The 27,997-nt window shown below is 46.4% G+C and overlaps 2 protein-coding genes across 6 annotated transcripts in view; one reads left to right on the top strand and one right to left on the bottom strand.

Annotated features, from left to right (window-relative positions):
- Nucleotides 1-2,244, top strand: part of UBP1 (upstream binding protein 1) — a 65,289-nt gene extending 63,045 nt beyond the window's left edge. For both annotated transcript variants that reach the window (XM_061127691.1, XM_061127690.1), the window contains one exon: nt 401-2,244. In XM_061127691.1, the coding sequence (XP_060983674.1) occupies nt 401-438 (38 nt within the window). In that variant the 3' untranslated portion in view covers nt 439-2,244. The remainder of the gene's footprint in view (nt 1-400) is intronic.
- FBXL2 (F-box and leucine rich repeat protein 2) overlaps nt 2,033-27,997 on the bottom strand; it is a 79,616-nt gene continuing 53,651 nt past the window's right edge. For 2 of the 4 annotated variants that reach the window (XM_061127694.1, XM_061127695.1), the window contains 11 exons: nt 12,342-12,410; nt 12,147-12,261; nt 11,802-11,928; nt 11,626-11,700; nt 10,317-10,447; nt 9,778-9,838; nt 9,078-9,122; nt 8,490-8,546; nt 4,703-4,915; nt 3,960-4,142; nt 2,033-2,546 (listed from right to left, as the gene is read on the bottom strand). In XM_061127694.1, coding sequence (XP_060983677.1) covers nt 4,035-4,142; nt 4,703-4,915; nt 8,490-8,546; nt 9,078-9,122; nt 9,778-9,838; nt 10,317-10,447; nt 11,626-11,700; nt 11,802-11,928; nt 12,147-12,261; nt 12,342-12,366 — 957 coding nt within the window. In that variant the 5' untranslated portion in view covers nt 12,367-12,410 and the 3' untranslated portion in view covers nt 2,033-2,546; nt 3,960-4,034. Of the gene's footprint in view, nt 2,547-3,959; nt 4,143-4,702; nt 4,916-5,117; nt 8,052-8,489; nt 8,547-9,077; nt 9,123-9,777; nt 9,839-10,316; nt 10,448-11,625; nt 11,701-11,801; nt 11,929-12,146; nt 12,262-12,341; nt 12,411-27,997 lie in introns of those variants that run through there. The other 2 variants (XM_061127692.1, XM_061127693.1) reach the window with 2 other exon arrangements.

The following is a 27,997-nucleotide window of genomic DNA, read 5'->3' as shown; positions in this document are numbered from 1 at the left end:
GCTAGTGATTATTAATTATTTCCAGAAAAGGTAGGTATAAGCACCCGGTTTATTCGATGGTCTCTGCTCTGTGCTCAGATAAGCGGCAGAGGGAACGTGGACATGATGTTTTAGGGAGGAGGGGCTGGAGCAGGTTACTCAGCCTTTTCTTCTCTAGAATACTTAAAGGTACCCTCTGCACTGGGGTGGGAGGCTGTAGGGCGAGAGCAGCGTTTAACGTTTTCAATTTCCCTTTTTTTTTTTTTTAATGAATTATGTTTTTATTTTTAATCAAAGGATACCTGCTTTACAGTATTGGTTTCATTTCTGCCATACCTGACTATGAATTAGTTCAATTTAGTCTTGATTCTCCGGCCTGGTTAAGAAAGTTGAGCGTTAATGTCCCTTCCTTTCTCCACAGCTGAAAATGGTGGTGGCGTCCACATCATTTTGAAGTGACGTCCTCCGTAGTCTGAACTCTATTCAGCACCAAATAAAAGTCACGCTTAAAAGTGTGTGAAGACTGAATCCAAGAAGTCTTGGGATTGGATTTTACCGTATGAAATGTTTCATATTGAAAACACAGGATGACCTTCCTAATGAGCTGGACGAGAGGCGCCCCTGCTCCGCGGCCCCGCGCAGCTAGGCCGCCTGCCTCTCTGCTGGAGAGGCCAGCACACAGGTCCAGAGCAGCCTTTGCTGTCTTTTACACTGTATGCGGTTTGGAGATGAATGTAGACGTACTGTGGGCATTGACATTTCTGGGCCAGTGTGGTGTCTGTGGCCTGGACCTTATGCTGACCTGGGAGGGGGGACGGGCCGCCGCGGACACGGGCCGATCGGTGGTCAGGGGAGAGGCGCGGCGCCTTCTCGGAAAAATCATGTCTAAGGGTGTGCGTCTGCCATGATCATGCCGGATCGGGAGGATCCAAGCCAGGAAGACGGGCTTGAAGCAAACTGCATTATCAAGAGTACCTTGGTGAGAGGATCAGTGTAAATCCTAATAGGTACAAAGACTTTTGTGTTTTTGCTTTGTCACAGATTTATTGAAAAACTTTTTGCTTCTGCTTCCATTTTTAGCATTTGTTTCTGGTTTTCATTTTTGAATCCCCAATGCCTTTTAAACTCATGTGGTTTTCTTTCTCCTTTTTCTCTGTCTCCACCCACTTAGCAGCTGCCTCCCCTGACCCCCTTCCTGTTAAACATTTTTTTAAAGCCCTGTTCCAGACATTGGAAATACACCCAAGCAGGAGAAAACAGTGTGATAGTTTGTAACTTCGTGTTAAGGGGTCTTCATTATCAGGAGTTGAAATTATTCTTGGAACACTAGACATCACAAACACTATCTTGCACCATCAAAATTCCTTACTTCTCAAATATTGAGCTTTAGTACAATCATGGGTAACATTCTAGTGATTATTTAGGGACTTTTATACACCACATAATAGCTTCTTTTTCTATAAAAAGAGTGCCTCTTTCACAAAACCAAATGCTTGTCGGCCAGTATACTTTTCAAAGGGAATCACTGTTTTTTGCTATTTTTTCTACTATCTCTCTTTTCCCTTCGCCCAAAGCCTTCCCAAAATTCATCAGCAAGCATTTGAGGCCTGTGGTGTAGTAGACACACATTAAAAAAACAAACCACTTCGATTGCATTTTAATTATACCATCTCTATTTACCCAGTGTCTTGGTTTTGAATGTTTTATTTGATGCTTGAGTTTGAAATCTCTCCCAAAAGACAATACTACTCCAGTGGGTAAAAGCTTTCTATTTTGTTTTATTCATAAAGGGGGTTATTTGATATTTTTAAGAAAGTACTGTCTTTAAATACTCCATCTTTGGCCTGAAAATATCCCTCACTTGTATAGACCCCAAGCTGGAGAGCTTTCCTTCTGTCATTTCCCCTTTGCTTTTGCTACGACCACATGTTTTCTGTACCGATCACTTGGGAAAGAAGTGAGCTCTCTCCATTGTTTTAGAGTTTTGCTTGTCTATTTAGCATTCCTTTTTGAGTCTCAAGATTTATGGAACAATAAATGTCATTTAATGCTGTGTGCTATTTTGAATTCATCAGGTTTTTACAAGTGGGGTTAAAAAAAAAAAAAAGCTCGTCAAACTTGAAATTACACCAAACAGCAATGAACATGAGTCTGTCCCAGTGGAACAGGTTAAATTACGGCACCAGCAAATTTGCTACTTTGTTTTTTTAATAGTAGGATGTACACATTTCAGTATAATAAATGTTTTCCGATTGTTTTTGCAAATGTGTGTCTCATTTAAAATCCAGGTTCCTGCCAGTGTCACTTCATGTCATAGAATCAAGGGGCTCACTGTATGTTCTGAGTACACCAGTCCAAATGTCGTTACAAGAGCTGGTGGGGGTGTTTTCCTTTCGTTGTTTTCTCAAAGCAAATGCAACTGAGGACAGGTCATCCAGCGATTGTTCCACACTTACATTTTAAAGAGGAAGCAAACCTGATTTCCTTAACAGAGGTCCTGCTGTTTTGTAATTGCAGTCCTGTGTCATTCAGCCAGAGTCCAAAAGCTTTGAGAGGTTGTGTCCGAGCTCAAAAGAGATAATGTATAAAAGGTCCTGGTCATTTAAATTTTTAAAACGGAAACTATACTCATAGCTTTCTGCAGCACCCATTTCCCCCATACACAGTGATATAAATGTATATTTCAATAACTGCTATGGTATATACACAATTTTTAGATCAGGAAATACTAGAGTATATAACGCTGTAAAATCACCAGGACTAATGATTTATCTATCTATCTGCCTTCTCTTCCCAGAATGCAACTGAGGTCTTGTATTCTAAATGACTCTAAAACTTTTTACCTAATAGAACCCTAACTCTGTTAGAACTATTGCTGGTTGTGGGGAAATTTCTCTTTTGCTGTTTCTCTTCAGCTTCTCAGGAGCTCTGTTTGGTTGCTAAGAAGGATTAGCACAGAGGTTCAGTGAAGGTCACAGTCTGGACAGCACAGTGTAGAAACCAGATCACCTTATCAGATTTCAGATAACATTAGAATGCCTGAGTTTGGAAAATGCTTTTGGTCAGATATGTCTGCCATAAGATAATAGCAATAAGCCCTCAGACTTAAGCACTGTGGCGGTTTATTAATTTTTATTAAAGTCTCAAAGGTGCCAACACTTCACTGAGCTGAGTTGCAAGTGTGTAAAATTTTTGAATAGTTCTGGTGTAACTTAATTTCTAAGACTTAAAATAAACTTGGAAAAAAACCACACCCATTCTACATGCATCTATTATTTTTAATTGATTATAGTATGGATAACTTGAGCCCTAAATTCTTTTTCAAGGTCCCCCAAATTCTGTGAGAGATGACAGGATTAGCTCTTTAACAAAAACACGTTTTGTGCTGTCACCTACCCCAGAGCTTACGATTTCTCATCAGGCAGCACAAAGTCTGAGTTGCTTTTGTTCAGTTTCTGGTCCCCAAGAGGACCTACGACAAGTTGACAGAAAGGTGGAGACCCTGCTCCACCCTTTCTTAGAGCCCTCCTTCTTTGGTGTCTCATGGAAACCTATTACCTTGCCTTCCAAGTAAGTCTCCAAATACAAAGCTGTCAGGCATTGTGAATTTGCAATATAGTTACTTCAACAAAGTTGCTATTTTAACCTTCAAAGTGGAAAAGTCCTGCTAATCAAAATGGACTGGTGAATAAAAGGAGGTCATGGGCTTAAGTATCAGGTAGAAAACCAACAGCTTATTTTTCTGCTCCATTTGCGCCGACACTGACAGTCTGTTGAGGAGCGCTGGCGGAGCGGAGGGTGGGGGTTTGCGTCTAGGGCAGCACCACCTCAGGAGATCCAGGTTTCCTGCGCGCTCCCGCTGCACTGAGACCGCCCCGGCTCTTTGCTAACCGACACACAAGGCTTTGAACTGACTGCATCACAGCAGAGCAAAGGTAAAAACTACCACCAGGGTTACCGCGGTCCCTGCAGTCTTTTACCTGTGAACGCCCCTCACTGGAGAATCAGAGCCGGGTGACGGCGGAGAACGGCACGCAGTCCTCCGGCGGGCGGCGTCAGAGGACGACACAGCACCGGCAGAGCCGCTGCCCGCCGCCTCCCGCGGCCGGCGGCGGGGTGACGGGGGCGAAGTAGGCGTGCACTCGGACGTGAGGGAGCTGCGCCTGGAAGTGACGGGAAGTGCATCGTCCTCAGACCTGTGGGCGGCAGGGCAACCACCCGCGTAACCCCAGAAAGCCCACAGCTCTCCGTGTGGAACTAGTTCACCCCACCGTTCGGCACAGCGCCTCGATGGAATTGGTGGTGTGCGCTAAAGCTGCTCCTGTGTGATCCCCCGGGAACAGCACCTTCTGGAGCTGAGGCGCTTCCCGTCCCGTGCAAGCCCAGCGGTGACGGGGAGCGCCGCGGCCTGCCCGGGCCACGTGCAGAGCTACCGAACTTCTGAGATGCTCCAGAGCACCAGGTGGGCGACTGGGGAAGGGACGCCACCACTAAGGCTCTTTACCTGGGTGAGCAAAGGTCAAGCCTACTGGGAACGCCTTCTGTACTTTCGCCCAGACCCATGCTAGAAGCTGAATCTTCAGGGTGGACGCTACTAAGGAGGTTCTGCAGAAGCCTAAGGAGGCAGCTGGCGTAGCTCGGCCCGGCTCCCCCCAGACGGAATGGAGGCTGACTCTCCGAGCCTGCTGAGGCCTGGGCGGCGCTGCCGGCTGCCCGCGCTCACCCGCATGCGCTTGATGCCGGCCCGCGTGACCTGCTGGCAGTCGTAGAGCTCCAGGCGCTCCAGGCCGCGGCAGTGCTCCAGGTGCTCCAGGGCCACGTCGGTGATGAGCAGGCAGTTGTCCAGCTCCAGCACCCGCAGCCGCTCGTGGCCACAGGGGCTGTTGCTCAGGTGCAGGATGCCGTCGTCCGTGATGAGCTCGCAGTGGGACAGGCTCTGGAAGGAGAGGCGGCGCGGTGTCGGCAGGAGCCACGGCTCGGGAGGCTGGGCCTGGGGGCAGCGGCCTCTCTCATCGTCCCCCCCGGGGTAGGGATGGAACCGACACTGCAGGGGGCGGTCCACGCCGAGAGGACCCTGAACTCACCTCTTCCCGCAAACAGCGAGTCTACAGCTACACAGGGACCAGCTGCCTCCGGAAAAAAACACAAAAACCAGCTGGCCAACCTCTCCACGTTGGGCAGAGGAGAGGAGCCGGTGCAAGTGAACAGGGGAGGCCACGGTCTGTCATGGACCCCCCCATCAGGAGGGAACTCAAAACCTGGAGTTTCTCACTGAACCACACACTGGGCACCAGCGTCTCCCAGAGGCGAGGTTTTACAGCCGCCTGTGCCCCTGTCTTCGTATATGGGCTGCTCCTGGCTCACCTGACCCTGACGGCAGAAGGGGGCTCGTATTCCCGGCTCTCTCGGGACTTTTAACATGAGAAGAGACTCCTGGCAGACTACCACCCCAGGCACTGTGCAGACAGCAGGCCGAAACGCCCTGTCTTTCTGGCAAGAGGCCCCCAGACGTGCCCCCAGCCAAGGCAGGCAGGTGTGCTAGCCCTCTGCCAGGCCCCCAGACAGGAGTTTACACCCTCCTCTGGAAAACTACCACACAGGTCACGGAGCTGAAGAACAGCCCTGAACTGAAAAATACAGCACAGAGTTTCAAGAGCAGACTGGGTGAAGCAGATAAAAGGATCAGTGACTTGAAAAACTGGTAGTGAAAATCAGCCAATCAGAGCAGCAGAAAGGAAAAAAATACAGTCTAACAGACTTACAGGACAGCATCAATTGGACTAACATTCTCATTATAAGGGATATAATTAAAGTGTGAAAAGTTAAAGAATCTTAAAAGCAGCAAGAGAAAAACAAGTTGTTATGTGCAAGGGAATTCCCGTAAGACTATCAGCAGACTTCTCAGGAGAAATTCTGCAGGCAGGCCTGAATGGAGGGGCACTATATAAGTGCTGAAAGAAAGGGGTAAACAATTCCAACCAAGAATACCAGCAAGGTTATCATTGGGGGAGAGGTGGGAATTCCCTGTGGTCCACTGATTAGGACCCAGGGCTTTCACTGCCAGGGCCCAAGTTCCATCCCTGGTTGGGGAACTAAGATACCTCGAGCCACACAGCGCAGCACACGCCTCACACACACGAGCCACCTTACAAGAAGTGTTAAAGGGACTCTGTTAAGCTAAAAAGGGCACTAATTATAACAACATATATGAAAGCATAAACCTCACTGGTGAAGGCTATAATAAATCAGGGTGAAAACTAAAACTTTGTAGTAGCAAAGTAATACAGCTTTTATTGGCTATAATTCTTTACTCTTTAATAGCTAAAATTCTTGGGTAGCTTCTAGGAGCAATGAGCTGCATTAATATTTTTTAAAAGTCCAAAAAACTGGCTCTGGTACTAAGGAAACCAGCCCCCTAATGTCACTGAAACCCGCTGATGACACACCCTGCAGGCTGCGAACTGAAGGAACAAGGACCCCTAACCTCTGCACAAGCTTCATGAGCTCCTCTGGGTTCTCTTGAATCGAGTCCCCTTGTCTGCATCCGTTTCCCTTTCAGATCGCCTTCTAGATTCAGGTTTTTGAGAGGACAAGGCCTGTCCTCCCGAGAATCACAGACCAGTTCCTTGAAGGGAGGAGGGGGTGTGTGCACACACTTGCCTCATTCATATGAAAAATGAAAAGGACAACCTGGGAACTGAAGTTCAGCAAATGAGGTGTGGCCGTCACCTGCTAGGGGCTGGTGGTCACTCCCCTCATCGCTTCCTGCTTGCAGATCTTTAGTGAAAGATAAAAACTAAGGTTCACAATTCTGAATCTGTGGAACTTAGCCGGCCGGCACTGCCTCCTCTCAGCTCCGGGGCTGGGGGAGGGGGCTCCCTGGCATGGAAGCAGAGCAGTCGGCCTTCCCCAGGGAGGCGGACACCGGCTGCGGGTCCGTCACCACCCACGCTGCCGCTGACCCTCGGCTCCACCTGGGGGCCCAGAGGCATGGCTGCCACATCCGCCTCAAAGTGGAGTAGCCCCTGGAGCAGCCCTCACAGGGATCCAGACACGTCCTGCCCTGCAGTGTCTGGGCTACGGTAACGCCACCTCCCCTGGTGGGTGATCCCGTCACTCCAGAGCTTAGGACAAGGTCTGGCATGAGCACCCCTCCCACAAGACATGCTTGTAGCTAAATCTGAATCCTCCACGCTTTTTTCTCTTTATTTGAGGCCCTTATTTTGGGTTTTTCTTATGGTGTCTTTTACTCTTAAGTTCCCTTTCTGGGAGTTGCTTATATGAGTACAGGCGAAAATAGAGAAGATTTCCAAAGTCACTAGAACCCCGGCTGGGGACAACAGTATTTGAATAACATTTCCTGCTGGAGTGGATCCTGCGCTCCAGGAGCTGGGGAGCTGGTGGGAGTCCAAGGCCACAGTGTCTCAGGGTCGGGGAAGGGCAGAGAGTGCGCCCTTGGGCAACCAGGGGGAAGGAGGTTAAACCAGAACAAAGCCCAAGGCTGCTAACCTTCCTCACACCTCGGGACAAGGCCGTCTCAGGGACAAGGGGTGGACAAATCCCATCTGAGGAGCAGATTCTGTCAATTAGAAAACCAGATCACAACCAATTTGGGAGTGAAGACACGAGAAGCACAAAATTATCGGCAGATACAGTAGAGGGAAACCGTTCCGTCAGAAAATCTGGAAACAGGTAGGTGCTGACTAGCTCTGAAACCTGACCCCAACTCCAAAAGACAGTCCCAGAGCTGTCCAAGGCCTAGCACGCTTGTGCCTGAGGGAGAAGAACCCAGGAGAAATGTGGAAATACAGGGACCTGGGGGTGAGAGGGGAGAGTAAGTCAGGCCAGATGGAGCTCTGATGATGCTATAAAGCCCAAGCCCCTGCTGACAGAGCGAGGCCAAGGCGGACAGGGGAGCTGGCTTAAGGGCGCCCCAGGACAGCGGGCAGACCAGAGCCTAGGGAGCCTCACCATCTGGGCAGCTCTACAAACGTGGGCACGCTTCTGAAGCACTCCGCACCTCGGCTTCCTTGCTGATAAAAGGGGGTGTCCACAGTGCCCGCATGGCAGTGCTGTTGGGATCAAGTCTGGGTATCTGGGGGAGCAGGCGGCCGAGTTCACACAACTCGCTGGGTGAACAGGGACTCCAGGCCCAGCAGTGGATGGAACATGCGTGCAAGGTCCGCATGCCCGAGTGCAGCACTCTTCACCGCTCATTGTGGACCGTTTGGTACACTCACGAATCCCCCCTCCATAGATACATGACCTTTTCACTCTGACAGGCTGAACATGAATTTGTGTAAGGACCTGGGTCCCTGTGTTAGGTTCATATCCAAAAATGAAAACAGTAACATGTAGATACTCTACCTCCCAAGTTAGCCCAACTAACAGACCCTTGAAACCAAGGATGACGACACCCTTCCAGACAGGAGTTTCCTGCCGTAGTGGGGCAGGGTGGCGGGGGATCTTTCATCCCTGAGAGGTAAGTCCACCACCAAGAGCTGACTCACCAGGGCTTGCAGCTTGGGACAGTGAATGGAGAGCTGGGTGAGCGTGCGGTCCGTTATCTGCAGAGAAACATGCTGAGTCAGTGTGGCTTCTACACCAGAGCTTAATACCTAACCCTGCTTCTCCTGAACACAAGAACCAAATGGTGCAGAAGAGAATTAAAAACTCATCTCAAGCACACACGGGCTGGGAGCGCCTCTCCTCACCAGCAACCTCAAATCTGCTTACTCCCCGAGTTGCAAAGCTGTTCTCGTCTTTACCCTGGAGCCCCCAGGGGGACAAGGCACAAAGCGGGAGTGGGCAAGGGGGCCCCCAGGATTCTCTGTGCAGTCACCTCATCACTGGGCATGCAAGCTTTCCTCTCCCAGAAGATATGTGAAAATGAGGGTTTTGGGTTTTTTTTAAGTTTGACAAAAGATGGTGCTATCCTGAACTCAGCTCTGATGACTGAGAGCAGCCCAGAGTGTACAGAGCGCCCTGACACCCGTGCTGGGGCAAGGAGGCGCCAGACCAGCGCGTGCCAGCGTCTCTGGTTACACCTGGCTGTCCGTGGCTGCGGGGCGCCCTGCAGGGCTGTCGGGGGCACTCACCAGGATGCATTCTTCAAGATCCATTTTCTCCAGGTCGTGGCAATTCTGCAAGAGTTCACGAGAGTCCATGAGACACCCCCTGTTCCCAAAGTGACCCAGTGAGCCGGCGTGTCTGAGCAGGCGCCCTCAGAATCCCAGTCACATGGAAGTAGGCATTGGGGGAGGCCGCGTGTCCTCTCATCCTGAAAGGCTGTGTCTGCACCTTCCCGGGGGCTCACAGGTCTCAGCGTGTAGGTTCTAGCCACGGAGGGGTTTCTGGGAGGACACGGGGTGGGGCGCTCACCACAGTGTGGCTGCTGGGGGATGTGATAGGAGGCAGAGTCATCAGCCCGAGGAGGACAGCGGCTCTGGGCGGCAGGGGGGTGGGGGGCGGGCAGGCAGAGGCAGAGCCCGGAACAGCTGAGGGACGCTGCTGAGACCAGAGTCGGGGTCTGTGAGGAAGGGCATCTCCCGCAGGGAGGACGCTGCCCCCACTGTGGCCCCGCCTGACGAAGTGAGACCGAGGGCCAGGCCCCACTCCTGGTATAGGAGCCCTCAGCTTCTGGGCCCGAGGGAGAAAATACAGAACACACCCCTCTCCCCCACCAGGACTCTATTCTACTTGGGGCCCATCATCTCTGAAGGTCGTTTTTGGTACACTCCAAGTCACTTTGGAGGGAGGTGACTGAGAGGTTGGTTGGTTTGGTAACGCCTCTCTTACCCGAGCTAGAAGCGTAAAGCCTGCATCAGTCAGGTGGGAACATCGGGCGGCCTCCAAGATCCTGGGATGCGGAGTGCAGGGGAGACAAAGGGGCAGCTGGTTAACCACGGAAAAGCAGCGCCTGCTTCACAGTGCTGAGTTTATTTGACTGGCACAAAACGGAGGCTTAGGCAGTCCCGCCCCAGTCAGGTCAGTAAGCACAGGGACCTTCCCACGGTGCCAGCACACCACTGCTCTCGTTTTTCGATATTATTCCAGTATGTACTGACTTTTAAACAATACGCTCTGCTCCCATCAGATCACTCACATGTCACAGTAATAACAGGACGAGGCACCTGAGTGACGTCCGTCAGGAAATGCAGAGTCGGGTTCCCGGGGCTGGGCCGTGCGCCGCCCTCCACACAGCCCGAAACGAGCGCGTTCACGCTCTGTCCCATCCCAGTCCCTCCGACAGAAGCGGCAGCGGCTGCGGCTGCGAGAAGCCCCCCGCTCCCGGCCCCAGGCCCTGAGGGGCAACGCGGAAGGCGCGGCGCACTCACTGGAGTCTGGGGCAGTTCAAGGCCAGGGCCGTCAGGGAGGCGTCGGTGAGGCTGCCGCAGCCGGACAGGCAGAGCGCCTGCAGCCGCGGGCAGCCCCGGCACAGCTGCACCACGCCGTCGTCCGAGACGCGCTGCGGGCCAAGCGCAGAGTCAGGCCCGGCGACCCCGGCGCGGAGCCTCCCGCGGCCGACCGCGGGGCCACCCGGGCGTAACGTTTCATCCGATGGTGTAACCAAAGTGAGGGTAAGTACAGAGAAGACAGGTATCTACGTTCTCTCTGCACAGCTTTAAAATATTCAAGCATTACTAACAGTAAAATTTTAAAATTCCATTTCTTACTCAGTCTTTTTCCAGGAAAAATCCATAAACTTGTGTTAAAAATCAGATTTAACAAAGAGCTCATGAGATTTGCCTGGTTAAGTGACATTAATTTTTGGTTGGATTTCTACAGATTAATACTAATTAAAATATATCTATTCTATAAATCATATGGGTATATTTATAATATTTCCTGAAGTGGTGTAGAAAATAACAAAATTAAGTAAATCACTGAATTATTGATAAATGGCTTAGAATTCTATGACTTTAGTTATAAAGATTCAAATTAATATCTTTATTTAAATACACGAATTTCTGTAGCAATAAACATGTACATTTATGTCAGACTTCAAGTCCCCTGCCAGTGCTATCCTACATGCAATTCAAGGTCCTATTTCTGAATGAAGCTGTCTCATAAAGTCAGTATCTCCCCATAAGATAGTTTCTGCTTTATCTCCCATCACTGGGGACTTTAAAGATTTGTGATTCATTCAGTAAATGCCAAATACAAGGGATTTCATTTAATTTTCTCAAAAATGACGTTCTCCTTGAGAAACCCAGCTGGCTGCAGCAAGCACCTTTTTCAATTCTCAATTATCAATGACAGTGGAAAAAACCAATCATCCTTCACAGGCTGATCATGCACTGATGCAAATCACACCTCACCCTTTATTCTTCATACCTGTCATTTCCTTTTATCCACTGAGGCAGCATGAGAGGTGCCATCACTCCCAGTTTATAAGTAATCATAAGACACCAAGACCTCCCCAGGAATTGTTCAGGTTAGTGACTAGTTCATAGCATCCTTGATATCTTCAAATAAATCAAGACTCTAATCTCTGCTATTTTTAGGGGAAATGCTCATGGCTCTGCATTGGCCTTTCATCTGTGGAAAGCGGTGGGTCACAGAAGGATGTGAGGTCAGGGAGTGGCAATCCCCCACGCCCCAACGCCGCCCTGGGGGAGCGCACGGGAGAGGCACGCTACTCACGGAGCAGGACTGCAGGTTGAGGCTCACGAGCTCATGGCAGTAATTCTGAATGTGCTTCAGAGCTTCGTCTTCCAGCTGCGTGAACGAAGAACACAGGAGAGGTGGAGCCAGCTAGGGGACGGGGGCCTGGCGCCCCAGTGACGCGTGGCAGACAAGCCTGGCGAGCGGACCCGTACCTGCGTGCAGCCCCTCAGCAGCAGGGCCCTCAGGCCGCGGCAGCCGCGCACCAACGCCTCCACGCCGTCCTTGGTGATCTGGTCGCACCACGACAGGTTGAGGTACTCCAGGTGCTGGCAGCCCTCGCTGGGAGAACAGGAAACAGCCACGCCTGTGTAGTCCATCCCATGGAGAGTGCAGGCACGTCTCTGAGCCCAGAGACCCGCAAACAGTTCCCGGGAGAGAGACTTCCGGGACCCCAGTCGCCCACTTCCTGCCGCAGGGGGACCACACGGAAGGTTTCAAACACCAGGATGCTCGAGCCTTGGATATTGTTTGTGACCGCCACTGACAGGCACTCTTACCTGATCCCCTTTAAGGAGCTGTTTGTAATGGACACGCAGGAGGTCAGATCCAGATGCTTCAGCTTGGAACAGAATCGGCTAAGGCTGTAACACGTGCTGAAAGAGGATAGGCGCACTAAAGGCATTTTCAACCACCTTTCCCTCCCCTCGCTCTCCCAGGGCCTAGCAGTCACCAAAGTGATATCTGGTACTTACCTGTCAGTGATTTTTGTGCACCCATTGAGGTTTAAATGTTCAATGTTTCGGCAGTTCTGTGCAAAGGTCCTAAAATGAGAAAACACTGTTCAAACTCCCTGCAAGTTGCAAGGCAGCCAGCAGAGGGCATGTGGAACCATTCACATTGAGAACACCACTCTTCAAAAGTTCAATTTATGGTGGAAGGGACACTTACATGAGATCTACTCTCTTAACAAGTTTCTAAGTGTATAACATGTAATTGTTGACCGTGTGGCTACCAGTGTCCTTGGAATTCTGATGCTCACAGGAAGCAGCTGAGGTTCTTGTCGCTGCAGAAGTCTGCTGGTGTACTGAGGCAAACTGCTTGGTAGTCTGCATTTCCAAGAAGTTCCCAAGTAGTGCCAGCGCTGCTGCCCTGGGGACACCACTTTGAGAAGCAAAGCCCTAGACAGACTGCATATCAGCAGAAACTCTTCTTCACTCAGACTCTGGCAGTTATCTGAGAGCAGAGGTCTGGCTCCCAGTTCTCATCCACAGAAAAATCAGCTGGCAGTGAGAGGGTAACAGGCAGGAAGGCCAGGGGTCTCCATATGGAGGAAATAGGCTGCAAGTGTCAGACATTTTTATCTCTCTTAAGCAGCAGGAGGAAACAAACTAGCGATTTTTTTTCCTTCTCTATACAAATTTAAAAGGTTTCTCTTAAAATACTGTGTTGCCATAATGACACCTGGTTTCACCTGAAGTTAACTATTCTCAAACCTTGAGTTAACCAATACATTTTTCTATGGAAATGTTTGTCTTAAGCTATGTTAATGTACTATGCATTTACCCCAGACTCTGTCTTCAAGTTGGTTCCGCCTAATGGCTCAGAACCTACTTGACAAACCATTATGTTATACTCAGATATTGTTCCCCTAATCTATGTAAGGAGAAGGAAATGGCAACCCACTCCAGTATTCTTGCCTAGAGAATCCCCTGGACAGAGGAGCCTGGTAGGCTACAGTTCACGGGGTTGCAAAGACTCGGACAGGACTGAGCAACTTCACTTTCACTTTTCAATCTTTGTAAATGAAACTATTTGTATGGTAATCTGCCCTTCTACAAGATTCAAGTCAATCATTTTATGGCCCCGGATGAATCCTCTGGTGCCAAGATTATCCCAAATGCATCTTATGGATGAGGGGCCTGGTGCCATTTTGAGTTTTAAGACATTCCTTTCTTTCATCAACAGACTGCTAGTGACTATATAACATCCAGCTGAAGATGTACTCTTTCTGCCCCTTCTGACGCCTATGTCAGAAGCTTTCTCTATCTCCTTTATACTTTAATAAAACTAAAGCTCTGAGCGATCCAGCCTCATCTCTGGCCCCGGATTGAATTCCTCTCCTCCAGAGGCCAAGAACCCCGGTGTCTTTTCGTGGGTCATCAACAACCTTTCAGCAGCAACTGAAGGGTCGCGTCCTCTATGTGCTGTGCTGTGCTGTGACTTCCCTCGGCCCTTCCGGAGAAACCATCTCTGGCCACTGATAGGTCAGTAATCCATCAGTATCAAGACGCATCCTTCACTGGTGAGGACACCGAGTCCTGAAGGGTGATGCCCTCAATGATCTGGGGGTTGGCAGCATGGCCAGAAGCAGAGAATTCCACATCCCTAACTCGCCACTTAGTCCTTAACATATATGGCAAGGACTTGCTTAGGTCATCTGCATTTTCGTGAAATGTGGCTTCAGTGTATCCTACAGGCTTGAGTCCTGATGCTTCCAGGCAGTACCCAAAGGTCTCCCAAACCTGGCCTCAAACCATGCGTCCGTCTTACCTGCTCTTTTTGCTCTGCTGTGTGTAGGGAAAGGGAATCCAGCTGGAGCCTAGTCGACTCCCTGACCTGAGTGTATGGAGTCAATGTCTGACCACGCTGTCAGAGTGACCAGAGAAGAGTAGAGAATGGAGGACTCCAGAGCTCTGCAAAGGGTTCCCTCAAGAATTCAGCAGAGTCCCAGTCAGACAGTGCAAATCACCCAGAGCCCGGGAAGGACTCAACAAGAAGCAGTAGAGGGGACAAAGCCAGAGCTCACCGAGGGTGAGTAAGAGCACCGTGCCCACGAGACAAGAGTGAAGATGCCAAAGTGTGTGAGGCACTGGGTACAGTACTGAGCAGCGTCTTGCTTCAGAAGAGCAGTACAGCTGTCCCTAGACTAACCACCGCTGCGGTCCAACCTAGTAAAAAATAAGATCTCCTCGTTCAAGGGAACTATGCCCGAGTAACTCGGCTATGTCTCAGAACAGAACTCAAGTATATTTGTCAGAATACAAAAATACTCTGTGCCCTAAATAACATTCACAATGTCTAGCATTGAACAAAAAATTAACATCCATTCAAATAAGAAGGAAAATATATCCATAATGAAGAGAAACTCACTCTATTAAGGCTATCCAGAACTGACACGGATACCAGAGACGGCTCGGTGTGCTGTGCTGTTATTTCAGTTGTCTCCTGCTCTTACAACCCCGTGGACTGTAGCCCACCCGGCTCCTCTGTCCATGGGATTCTCCAGGCAAGAATACTGGAGTGGGCTGCCAACCTCCTCCAGAGGGTCTTCCCAACCCAGGGATCAAACTTGCTCATCTTTTACATTTCCTGCATTGGCAGGCAGGTTCTTTACAACAGTGCACCACCTGGGAAGCCCAGAGATAGCAGACAAAGGCATTAAAAGTCATCGTAACTGTGTTTTGTAGAATACACTTCTATGAAGCTGGAGTGAAGATGTTATTTCATGTCTATTAAGCATGTTTCACAGAGACATGAAACTCATAAAGATACAAATTAAACTTTTAAATATGAAAACCACAATAATGAGATGAAAACTTATGAATGGTTAAGATTAACAGTAGATTAGACACTGTGGAACAAAAGATTCGTGAATTTAAAACACATAGCAACAGAAAGTATCTAAAAAGAAGTATGGAAAGAAAAGCGAAAAAGAACAGAGCATGAAAGAACTGTGGGATAGCTTCAAACCACCAAATGAGCGTGTAACTGGAGTCCCTGAAGAACAGGAGATTGTGCGGGGCAGGATAACATCAGAAGGAATAATGGCCAAGAGGTTTATGAAAATTATAAACTTACAAATTCTAGAAACTGAAAGAATTCCAAGTACAAGAAACAAGAAGGGAACTCCACCAAGGCATAAGCTTAACCAAACTGGTGAAAACCAGTGATCAAAAAAAACACTAAAAGCACCCAGAGAAAAAATAATATACACCTCATACAGAGGAATAAAATAAGGATGACAAAAGAGTTCTCATCAATAGTAAAAAAGCAAGAAAACAAAAACTGTCTACACAATTTTATATTCATCAAAAAATATTTTTTCAAAACTGAAGAGAAAGTAAGTTTCTTTCAGGCAGAAGTGCTAAAAGAATTCATCAGATCTGCAGCACAAGAAAAGTTAAAAGAACACTCTTCAGGCAGAAAAAAAAAAGACATAAGATGAAAATCTGTGTTTACAAAAAGAAATGAAGGATTAGAAATATTAACTTGACTTATAGAAAGTCATTGTAGTTATTTAAATCTCTTTAAAAACAACTGTCTGTTAAAACAAAAATAATAACTATCCAGTGTGGATTTAAGGCCATATTTGGAAACTGAAAGTGTATGGCAATAACAGCGTGATAGCTGAGCAAAGGAAAATGGAAGTGAGATGTAATATAATGTGAGGGTAGACTGCAATAACTTTAAAATGTACAATATAAACTAAAAAACAACACTAAGATTATAAAATAATCAGTTGTAGCTACTAAGCCTCCCCAAAGATATAAAATGGAACCTTGAAAAAAAAAATTTTAAAAGAAGACAGCCTCCACATTAAAAAACTAGAAAAGGCCAAATGAAACGCAAAATAAAGGAAATAATAAAGACCAGAGAAGAAATCAATGAAGTAAAAAACATAAAAACAAGGGGAACAAATGACATCCAAAGCTGGTTCCTTGAGAACACCAAATAATGAGCCCTAGTTAGGCTGGGGCTTCCCTGGCAGTTCAGCTGGTAAAGAATCACCTGCAATGCAGGAGCCCCCAGTTCCATTCCTGGGTTGGGGAGATCCCCTGGAGAAGGGATAGGCTACCCACTCCAGTATTCACGGGCTTCCCTGGTGGCTCAGATGGTAAGGAATCTGCCTGCAATGTGGAAGATCTGGGTTCAATTCCTGGGTTGGGAAGATCCCCTGGAGAAGGGAACAGCTACCCACTCCAGTATTCTTGCCTGGAGAATCACCATGGACAGAGGAGCTTGGCAGGTGGGCTTGCAAAGAGTCTATGAGGTCCATGGGGTCACAAAGAGTTGGACATGACTAAGCACAGCACAGCTAAGCTGACCAGGAATAAAAAGACAAACATTACAACTATCAGAGAAATTGACTCATCTTTACTCTTTAAAAATTGGTATTAATGTCAATAAAAATTCAAAGAATATATATATTGCAATAGGCACTGAAAATCATTGTGATTTTTATTAGACTTAGCAATTACTTTCATATAGTAAAAAAACAAAAAAAATTACAGAAGTCAGGAACAAAGAGCTTTCACTACAGATTTTAGATATTAAAATGATAGCAAGAGGGTATTATTTACAACTTTTTGCAAAAACTTCAAACACTTTAGGTGAAATGGACAAAATCTTTGAAAGGCAAAAACTATACCAAAGCTAATTCAAGAAGGGATTAAAAAACCGGAGGAGTTCTATATATATTAAAGAAATAGAATTTATAGTTAAAACCCTTCCATAAAAACAAGCAGGGCAAGTAGGCCTCAATGGTGAATTCTACCAAACCAAGTAAGGTAAAACAATACAAATTCTACATAAACTTTTCAAATAAGATGAAGAGGAGAAACCATTCTGTCAGGCTATAATTAAAATTATAATTATCACAACCTGATAATTAAACCAGACAAACACATCACAAGAAAACCACAGAACAATATCCCTCACAAACATGGGTATAAGAAAAAATTTAACGAAATTTTAGCAAATAGGATCCAACAATATGTAAAAAATGTAGTACACGACAACTCAACAAGGGCCTATCTGAAGGGTGGAAGGTTGGTTTAACATTCAAAAACCAACCAATGTAAGAAAAGGGGGGGTCAAGATGGCGGAGTAGGAGGACACGGAGTTCACCTCCCCCATGAACACACCAAAAATACATCTACGTGAGGAATAACTCTCACAGGAGATTTAACTATACAACCAAAGCTGCAGGAAAAATATGCACATAACTGGGAAGGACAAAAACGGCAGTGGCAGGGGATCAGGTTCGGGACCTGTGAGGAAGAGAAAGTCCACAGGGTTGGACCCCCTGCCCTGGGGAGGGAGCAGGCTGACTCACAATAGCGGCAGCCCAGGCCTGGGGTCCCGCACAAGGAGACAAGCCCCTTGCCTGGGGGACTCCCCTGAGGCAGACAGGAGGCTTGAGAAGCCTAGGCTGTACTTGTGAGGGGCTCGCCTCCTGGCTCGCCAACAGTCCGGGCAGAGAGCCTGGCACGTGGCTGCTGCCTCAGGCACTTCCCAGTCTGAAGGGGCGAACATCCCAGCCCTGCTCACTGCACGGCCTGGCGGAGACTCAGTTCAGTTCAGTCCAGTTCTGTCGCTCAGTCACGTCCGACTCTTTGCGACCCCATGAATCGCAGCACGCCAGGCCTCCCTGTCCATCACCAACCCCTGGAGTTTACTCAAACCCATGTCCATCGAGTCAGTGATGCCATCCAGCAATCTCATCCTCTGTCATCCCCTTCTCCTCCTGCCCCCAATCCCGCCCAGCATCAGGGTCTTTTCCAATGAGTGAACTCTTTGCATCAGGTGGCCAAAGTATTGGAGTTTCAGCTTCAGCATCAGTCCTTCCAATGTACACCCAGGACTGATCTCCTTTAGGATGGACTGGTTGGATCTCCTTGCAGTCCAAGGGACTCTCAAGAGTCTTCTCCAACACCACAGTTCAAAAGCATCAATTCTTCGGCGCTCAGCTTTCTTCACTGTCCAACTCTCACATCCATACATGACCACTGGAAAAACCATAGCCTTGACCAGACGGACCTCTGTTGGCAAAGTAAAATGTCTCTGCTTTTTAATATGCTATCTAGGTTGCTCATAACTTTCCTTCCAAGGAGTAAGCGTCCTTTAATTTCATGGCTGCAGTCACCATCTGCAGTGATTTAGGAGCCCAAAAAAATGAAGTCTGCCAGTTTCCACTGTCTCCCCATTTATTTCCCATGAGGTGATGGGATCAGATGCCATGATCTTAGTTTTCTGAATGTTGAGCTTTAAGCCAACTTCTTCACTCTCCTCTTTCACTTCCATCAAGAGGCTTTTTAGTTCCTCTTCACTTTCTGCCATAAGGGTGGTGTCATCTGCATATCTGAGGTTATTGATATTTCTCCCGGCAATCTTGATTCCAGCTTGTGCTTCCTCCAGCCCAGCGTTTCTCATGATGTACTCTGCATATAAGTTAAATAAGCAGGGTGACAATATACAGCCTTGACGGACTCCTTTTCCTATTTGGAACCAGTCTATTGTTCCATGCCCAGTTCTAACTGTTGCTTCCTGACCTGCATACAGGTTTCTCAAGAGGCATGTCAGGTGGTCTGGTATTCCCATCTCTTTCAGAATTTTCCACAGTTTATTGTGATCCACACAGTCGAAGGCTTCGGCATAGTCAATAAAGCAGAAATAGATGTTTTTCTGGAAATCTCTTGCTTTTTCAATGATCTAGCGGATGTTGGCAATTTGATCTCTGGTTCCTCTGCCTTTTCTAAAACCAGCTTGAACATCTGGAAGTTCACGGTTCACGTATTGCTGAAGCCTGGCTTGGAGAATTTTGAGCATTACTTTACTAGCATGTGAGATGAGTGCAATTGTCCGGTAGTTTGAGCGTTCTTGAGACTTGGGTCTAGCTAAAGACTGGGTTGGGCTAGTCAGACGCACACCTGGAGTGGAATCCAGGCGGAGTCACAGAACCCACGGCCAGCATTCACACCGACGGCAGGTAGTTTGGGGAGAGTGAGCTGGAAGCGCTACACGGTCTAGCTGGGGAGCACTTAGCGCGGCAGCTAAGTGCTGAACCCGAGGCAGACGGGCCCTGGGCGGCGGCTCACAGCAAGCCTTTTCCAGCCTGAGCGTTCTGTCTCCACCGGCTCTCCACCGGAGCTTACCGCTGGGGCAGACAGGTCCTGGGAGAAGACTGCCAGAGAGGCAGCCCAGATACCTCAACTCCCGCAGCCATGATGCCCCAGCCCTGAGCCCAGCCTACCCCACACCCAGCCTTGCAGTGGATCTGGGACAAACACAACAGAGAAAGGGATGCGGCCCTGGGCTGCCTCAGAGCGGAATTGCCGATGCCTACGCAGGTGGCACACAGGTTTGCTGTGACCGCAAGCCCTCACCTGCTTCAGCGATCAGCTCCTTTGATGCAGGACACACACGCAAAACAATGGAGCCTGATGGAACCAGACCTCAGAACTTCCACCTCGACCGCTGGGGAGCAGGCCCTGCCCGCAACAGGGCAGAGACAATGATGGACCGAAGAGCAAGTCCCACTGCACGTCGAGTGCAGGCTCCAGATGCTACGACACACCATCACCTCCCTCTAGCAAGCAGACAGCACACTCTGAGGAAAGAGGTGGCCGGCATCCAGACCAAAGGCAGCCCTCACACCAAAAACCCGGACCTAACAGTCTACACATAGATGCTCCCACAGAAAAACAGCCCGTCAAAGCCACAGTGGACAGTTGTTTCTCCTAAATTCACAGAGACAGAGAACATTAAGTAAAATGAAAAAGCAAACCGCTACCAATTAAAACAATAGAACTCGAATTTCTCTGGTACTGGGAGGTCAGTGGTTAAGAATCTACCCGGCAAAGCTGGGGACAGGGATTCAATCCCGGGTCCACGAAGATGCCACACGCCACAGGGCAACCGAGCCTGTCTGCCACAGCTACTGAGCACAGGCACCGCCAGTACTGAAGCCCGTGCGCCCCAAGGCCGGTGCCACAGGGAGCCTGCACACGGCAACCAGAGAGGAGCCCCGCTCTCCACAGCTGGAGAAAGCCTCCGTGCAGCGACGCAGACCAAGCACAACCACAAATAAATAAAAATTTAAAAAACCAAGAGGCAGCTCCTGAAAGAATATCTACTAGACTCCAAGTTCTAAAATGAAACAGAAAAATGAATGAGTGATCTGGAAGACAGAAGTGAGATCAGCCAGTCAGAACCACGGACAGAAAGACAGATGAAAAGAAACTGAGAGCACCGTGTGAGATTTACGAACAAAGGTGAGGCACGCCAGTCTACACGTGACTGGGGCTCCAGAAGGAGGAAAGAGATGGGGGCTGAGAATGTATTTTAAGAGATTATGGGTGATCGGATCAAGATGGTGGAGAGGTAGGACGTGGAGCTCACCTTCTCCTACATATACATCAAAAATACACCTATATGTGGAACGATTCTCACAGGACATCTACTGAATATTGGCAGAAGACCTCTGACTTCCAAAAGGCAAGAAAATCTCCACACAGCTCGATGGCGCACACACACACACAAGAGAGAGACGGGGACAAAGGGATCTAGGCAGAACCTGCGCCCCTGGGAGGGAGCTGAGAAAGAGGAAAGGTTTCCACACACCGGGAAGTCTCCTCCCAGCGGGGAGATCAGTTGGGACAGAGGGGGTGCCTTGGAGGAGAAGGCAGTAACCGGTTTGCAGAGGCCAAAGCAGAGAAGGCCAGTGCGCCCTGGCTCCCTCCAGCCTGAGCCCTCACCCACTGGGGCGGGAGGGGGTGGGTGCTTTGGCCCGGGCGTCAGAGGGCAGGCCTGGGGAGGACTGGGGTTGGCTGGGTGGGGTGAGCCACAATCGGGGGAGCACGGGGGAGGCCTGGGCCCCCAGAGAGGCAGGGCACCGCTGCTGGGGGCAGGGGAGGAGAGGGGCGGGCCGCCTGAGGAGCATCTTCCTCTGCAGGTGCTCTCAGGCAGCAGGGCCCCAGCAACATGAGTCCCAGGGGCGGGTGTGAGCCGCGCTGCTGCTGCAGACGGTCCCGAAAACAGGCACCAGCTCCCACCCTGACTTCCTCGGAGCACACGTGACCACCACCTAGGGTCCAGGAGCCAACCGCTTTCCCCTGCCTTCCTGGGAACTGCATGGGCCGTGTACCTGCACACCCCCTATCCAGGGCTAACAGCCAGCACACACAGAGCAAAGAGACCGCAAGCAACCAAACTAAAAACAGCCCTCGTGCCAAAAAACATTAAACCCATACAAGCTGGGCAGGAGCACGCCCACATAAAAACAGCCCTCTAAGACCACAGTTGATAACTGTTTCTCCTAAACTCACAGAAAAAGAGAAATACAAGCAAAATGAAAAAGCAGAGGAGCCACTCCCAGTTAAAAGACCAAGAGAATCCCCTGAAGGAACAAACTGGAAGCAGACCTCTTCAGTCGAACAGACACCGAGGTCACAAAGGAGATGACGGAAATACCGAAGGAGTTAAGAAAGGCTATCAACAGAAATGCAGATTACTGTAAAAAGGAACCAGAAACTATAAGGAGCCAAGAAAAATTTATTTGCTGAGATGACAACTGAGCTAAAGGCAATGAAGAGCAGAATGAATAAAGTAGAAGAAAGAATCAGTGATCTGGAAGATAGAATTATGGAAATTACCCAATCAACACATCAGACAGCAAATGAAAAAAAAAAAAATGAAAGGAATATAACAGACCTATGGAATAGTCTAAAGTGTGCCAATATACGCCTAACATGGATTACAGAAGGGGAAGAAAGACAAAAGGGGACTGAAAATATACTGAAGAATTATGGCTGAAACTTCCCAAACCTAGAGAAGGAAATAGATATCCAGATATAGGAAACACGGAGGTCTCAAACAGACCTATACCAGGACATATTATAATAAAAATGGCAAAAGCTAAAGACAAAAGGGGGCTCTAAAGACAGCAAGAGAAAAAGTTCATCATAAGGGAACCCCTATAACGCTACGGGCTGATTTCACTACAGAAACACAGCCGGCCAGAAGGGAAGGGCAAAATACATTCAGTCTTGAAAGGGAAAACTCTGCAACCTAGAATACTCTAGCCACCCACCATGATCACCATTTAGAATAGAAGGGGAAAATATTGAAAGATTTTCTTTAAACAGAAAAGAAGCAAGAAGTTATAGAAAGGAGGAAATCATAATCATAAAGTAAATCATTTAAACTAGCCAACATACAGATCAAAAAGAGAAAAAAAAAAACTATTTATGAAACCAACAATAAATACAAGGAATAGCAAAAGGATAAACATGAAGATGTAAAATAGGACATGAAAATCATAAAATACGGGGAAGGAGAGTAAGAAAGTGCAGATTCCTTTTTTTTTAATTTGGAATGTGTTTGAGCCTATATGACTATCAGTCTACAGCAAGCAGATATAAGAAGGCATTAACATACTTGAAAAACCGGGCATCCATGAATCAAAAACTTAGAATAAAGCCACAAAAGCCAAAAAGAAGAGAACACAAGCATAAAAAACAAGGAAAACATCAAACCACAGAAAGAAAAGTAAAACAAAGGAAAGACAAAGCACAAACTGGAAAACAAGGTTTGATATGGCAATGAATACATGTGTATCAATAATTACCTTAAATGTCAATGGACTGAATACGCCAATCAAAACCCATAGAATGGCAGACTGGATTAAAAAAAAAAAGTCTACAGTCTGCTGCCCACAAGAGAACTACCTTTAGGGCAAAGGACACACACAGACTGAAAGTGGGGGACAGAGAAAGATATTCATGCAAATGGAAATAACAAAAAAGCTGGAGCTGCGCTATTTATATCAAACAAAATAGACTTTAAAGGAGAGCTATAAAGGAAGATACAGGACACAAAATAATGATAAAGAGATCAATACAAGAAGAGGGTTTTACACTGGTCAACATATATATATATATATATATATACACACATCTAACACAGGCGGACCCAAGTACATAAAATAAATACTAATGGACATAAAGGGAGAAACTGACGGGAATACAATAATAGTAGGAGACTGCAACACCCCATTGACATCAAGGGACAGATCTTCTAGACAGAAAATCAATAAGGCAACAGAGAACCTAAATGATACAACGGAACAGACAGATTTAATTGATATTTTCAGGACATTATATCCAAAAGCAAACAAACAAAAAACACAGAATACACATTCTTTTCAGGTGCACATGAAACATTCTCTGGGACTGACCACATACTAGGGCACAAACCTAACCTCCACACATTAAGAGTACAGAAATTATTTCAAGCATCTTCTCTGACCACAATGGCACAAAACTACAAGTCACCCGCAGGTTTCACTGTGACAAAGGGCGCAAAGCCTGTGACCTTCCGATAAGCAAATAGCCAACACATACTCCCTGCACCTCCATGTGACTACTAGGCGGGACCTCTGCGACACGGCTCAGTGTTAGAGGAAAAGCTACAGTCTTTAGTGGGGCAGTTCGCCACCTAGAGTCTGTCCAGTCCCTGCATGGGTGGGGATGGGCCAAACAAAAATCTGTGAGATGTAGCAAAAACAGTTCTTAGAGGAAGGTTCATAGTGAAACAGGCATTCCTCAAAAGATAAAAAAAATCTCTAATAGACAACCTAATCTACCACCTAAAAGAATTAGAAAAAGAAGAACAAAAAACACTAAGGTCACCAGGACAGAAATAATAAAGATCAGGGAGGAAATAAAGTAGAGATTAAAAAAACAACAGAAAAAAAATCAGTAAAACCAAGAGTGGTCTCGCAGACATAAAGGTTTTGAACCTCTCTTTTCAAGGAGAAAGAAAAACATAAAAAGAGACTCCAGCTGTAAGCCATTCTGGAAAAGGCAAAACTATGGAGACAATAAAAAGATCAATGGTTGCCAGGAGTTTGGGAGAGAGAAGATAAACCCACAGAGTGTTTAAGTTTTTATGAGCAGTGAAAATACTTTGAATGACATTATAGTGATGGATGTCTGACATCACATTTCTGTCTAAAATAGAACACACAGCACTATACACTTCATTAAAGCTAGCACGAAGGAGAACTGTGCACTCTGGTGGGTATGATGGGTCGATATAGTTCATCCTTGGTTTAAAAAAAAAAAAAGTACCACCCTGTTAATAATGGTTATGCAAGTGAGGGTCAAGAGTATATGGGGAATTTCTGTACCTTTCTGTCAATTTTGCTATAAACCTAAAACTGCTTTAAAAAAAAAAAGTCTCAAAAAGAATTAACACTCAGGGTAGACATTTTTGGCAAAATTTTTATTTCACTTTTACATACATATACATGTTATACACACATATACATGTGTTTTTGTTGGACTGATATAAAATGTATTTTTTTTTAGACCAAAAATGTTTGCAGGCCACTGTAGTTAAATTACACTGGCAAATAAAAGCACAAATTAACCTCAAAAAAAAAAAAGGAAAAGAAATCAACCACAAAAAAAGAAATTTTAAAAAAAACCAACGGTTACATGAAGACTAAACAACGCTCTACTGAAAAACCAATGAATCAATGAGAAAACCAAAAGGGAAATTAAAAATACCTTGAGACAAACAACAATGAAAACACAACCATATAAAACTCTATGAGATGTAGCAAAACCAGTTCTTAGAGCAAAGTTCATAGTGATACAGGCATTCCTCAAAGATGAAAAATCTCTAACAAACAACCTAACTGACCACCTAAAAAAATTAGAAAAAGAAGAAGAAAAAAAGCTAAGTTCAGGAGGACAGAAATAATAAAGATCAGGGAGGAAATAAAGTAGAGATTAAAAAAACAGCAGGGAAAAAATCAATAAAACCAAGAAGAAATGGACGACTTTCTAGAAACTTACAGCATACCAAAACAGAATCCAAAAGAAATCATTCGAACAGACTCATCACTAGGAGTGAAATAGAATCTGTAATTTTAAAACCCCCTACAAAGAAAAGGGGAAGACCAGACGGCTGCACAGGTGAATTCTACCAAACATACAAAGAACTTACACATTTCTTCTTACACTGTTCCAAAAGATTTAGGAGAAGGGGACTCCAAAGAAATGCTATGAGGCCACCATCACCCTGACTGTTGTTGTTTAGTAGATAAATGGTGTCTGACTCTTTGTGACCCCCTGGACTGCAGCCTGACGGGCTCCTCTGTCCATGGGATTTCCCAGGCGAGAATAATGGAGTGAGTTGTCATTTTCTTCTCCAGGGGATCTTCCCAAGCCAGGGATCGAACCCCCATCTCTTACATTGAGGGCAGATTCTTTACTGCTAAGCTACCAAGGCAAGCCCATCACCCTGATACCAAAACCAAAGATACCACTATTAAAGAAAATTACAGGACAATACTGTTGATGAATATAGATGTAAAAATCCTCAACAAAATATTAGCAAACCAATTCAACATATAAAAAAAAAAATCATACGTCATGACCAAGTGGGATTCATCCCCAGTTCATAAGGATGGCTCAACATACACATGAATCAATCAATGTAATACACATCACTAACAAAAGAAAAATAAAAAACCCAAGGATCATCTCAAGAAATAAGGAACAAGCATTTGACAAAATTCAACATCCATTCATGATAAAACTCTCACCATTTATGACAAACCAACAGCCAATATAATACTCAACAGTAGAAAAGTTGAAAGCCTTCCTGCTAAAATCTAGAACAAGACAAGGATATCCATTCTCACCACTTCTATTCAACATATTAATGGAAATCCTAGCCTCAGCAATCAGACAAGAGAAAGAAATAAAAGTAACCAATTTGGAAAGGAAGAGGTAAAACACTACCTGCAGATGACATGATACTATGTACAGAGAAGTTTAAGATTTAGAGTTGGTCCATAAAGAAGGCAGAGTGCCAAAGAATTGATGCTTTCAAATTGTGGTGCTGGAGAAGACCTATGAGAAATGGAAGCCATCTCATGTTCTGGGATTAGAAGAATATTGTTAAAATGGCCATACAACCCAAAACAATCTACAGATTTAATGCAATCACTATCAAATGATCCATGACATTTTTCACAGACCTAGAATATCTGAAAATATATACAGAAGAATAAAACAACCAGAATTTCCAAAGCAGAATTATAAAATCAAAGTAGGAGGTGCCAGATTTTGGACAATACTACAAAGCTACACTAAAGAAAACACCATGGTACTGGTATAGAAACAGACATATGGATCAATGGAACAGAGAGCACAGAAATAAATCCACACACCTATGGTCAACATCTACTTCTGCTTTATTGACTATGTCAAAGCCTTTGTGCGGATCACAACAAACTGTGGAAACTTCTTCAAGAGATGGGAATACCAGACCACTTGACCTGCCTCCTGAGAAATCTGTGTGTAGGTCAAGAAGCAACAGTTAGAACTGGACATGGAACAACAGACTGGTTCCAAATTGGGAAAGGAGTACGTCAAGGCTGTATATTGTCACCCTGCTTATTTAACTTACATGCAGAGTACATCATGAGAAATGCTGGACTGGATGAACCACAAGCTGGAATCAAAATTGCCAGGAGAAATATAAATAACCTCGGATATATAGATGACACCACACTTATGGCAGAAAGTAAAGAAGAACTAAAGAGCCTCTTGATGAAAGTGAAAGAGGAGAGTGAAAAAGCTGGCTGAAAACTCAACATTCAGAAAACTTAAGATCATGGCACCTGGTTCCATCTCTTCATGGCAGATAGATGTGGAAACAGTGGAAATGGTGACAGACTTTATTTTTTGGGCTCCAAAATCACTGTAGATGGTGACTGCAGCCATGAAAGTAATAGATGCTTGCTCCTTGGAAGAAAAGCTATGACCAACCTAGACAGCATATTAAAAAGCAGAGACATTACTTTGCTGACAAAGGTCCGTCTAGTCAAAGCTACGGTTTTTCCAGTAGTCACGTATGGATGTGTGAATTGGACTGTAAAGAAAGATGAGCGCCGAAGAATTGATGCTTTTGAACTGTGGAGAAGACTCTTGAGAGTCCCTTGGACTGCAAGGCAATCCAATCAGTCCATCCTAAAGGAAATGAGTCCTGAATATTCATTGGAAGGACTGATGCTAAAGCTGAAACTCCAATACTTTAGCCACCTGATGCAAATAACTGACTCACTGGAAAAGACCCTGATGCTGGGAAAGATTGAAGGCAGGAGGAGAAGGGGACGACAGAGGATGAGATGGCTGGATGGCATCACCGACTCAACGGACATGAGTCTGAGTAAACTCCGTGAGTTGGTGATGGACAGGGAGGCCTGGTGTGCTGCAGTCCATGAGGTCGCAAAGAGTCGGACATGACTAAGCGACTGAACCGAACTGATGGTCAATTAATTTTCAATAAAGGAGGCAAGAATATAAAATGGGCAAAGTCTCCTCAGGGGTGTTGGGTAAGTTTACAGCTACATGTAAATCAATAAAGTCAGAACACACCCTCCCGCCACGCACAAAAATAAACTCAAAACGGCTTAAAGACATAAACATAAGACATGACACCATAAAAATCCTTGCCAAAAGCACAGGAAAAACATTTTCTGACCTAAATGTTTTTCTCAGGTTAGTCTCCCAAGCCAATAGAAATAAAAACAAAGATAAACAGAACTGAA

Source organism: Dama dama, chromosome 24 (genome assembly GCF_033118175.1).
Source record: "Dama dama isolate Ldn47 chromosome 24, ASM3311817v1, whole genome shotgun sequence".
Classification (NCBI taxonomy): Eukaryota; Metazoa; Chordata; class Mammalia; order Artiodactyla; family Cervidae; genus Dama; species Dama dama.
This window is presented reverse-complemented; position numbering and strand designations above follow the sequence as displayed.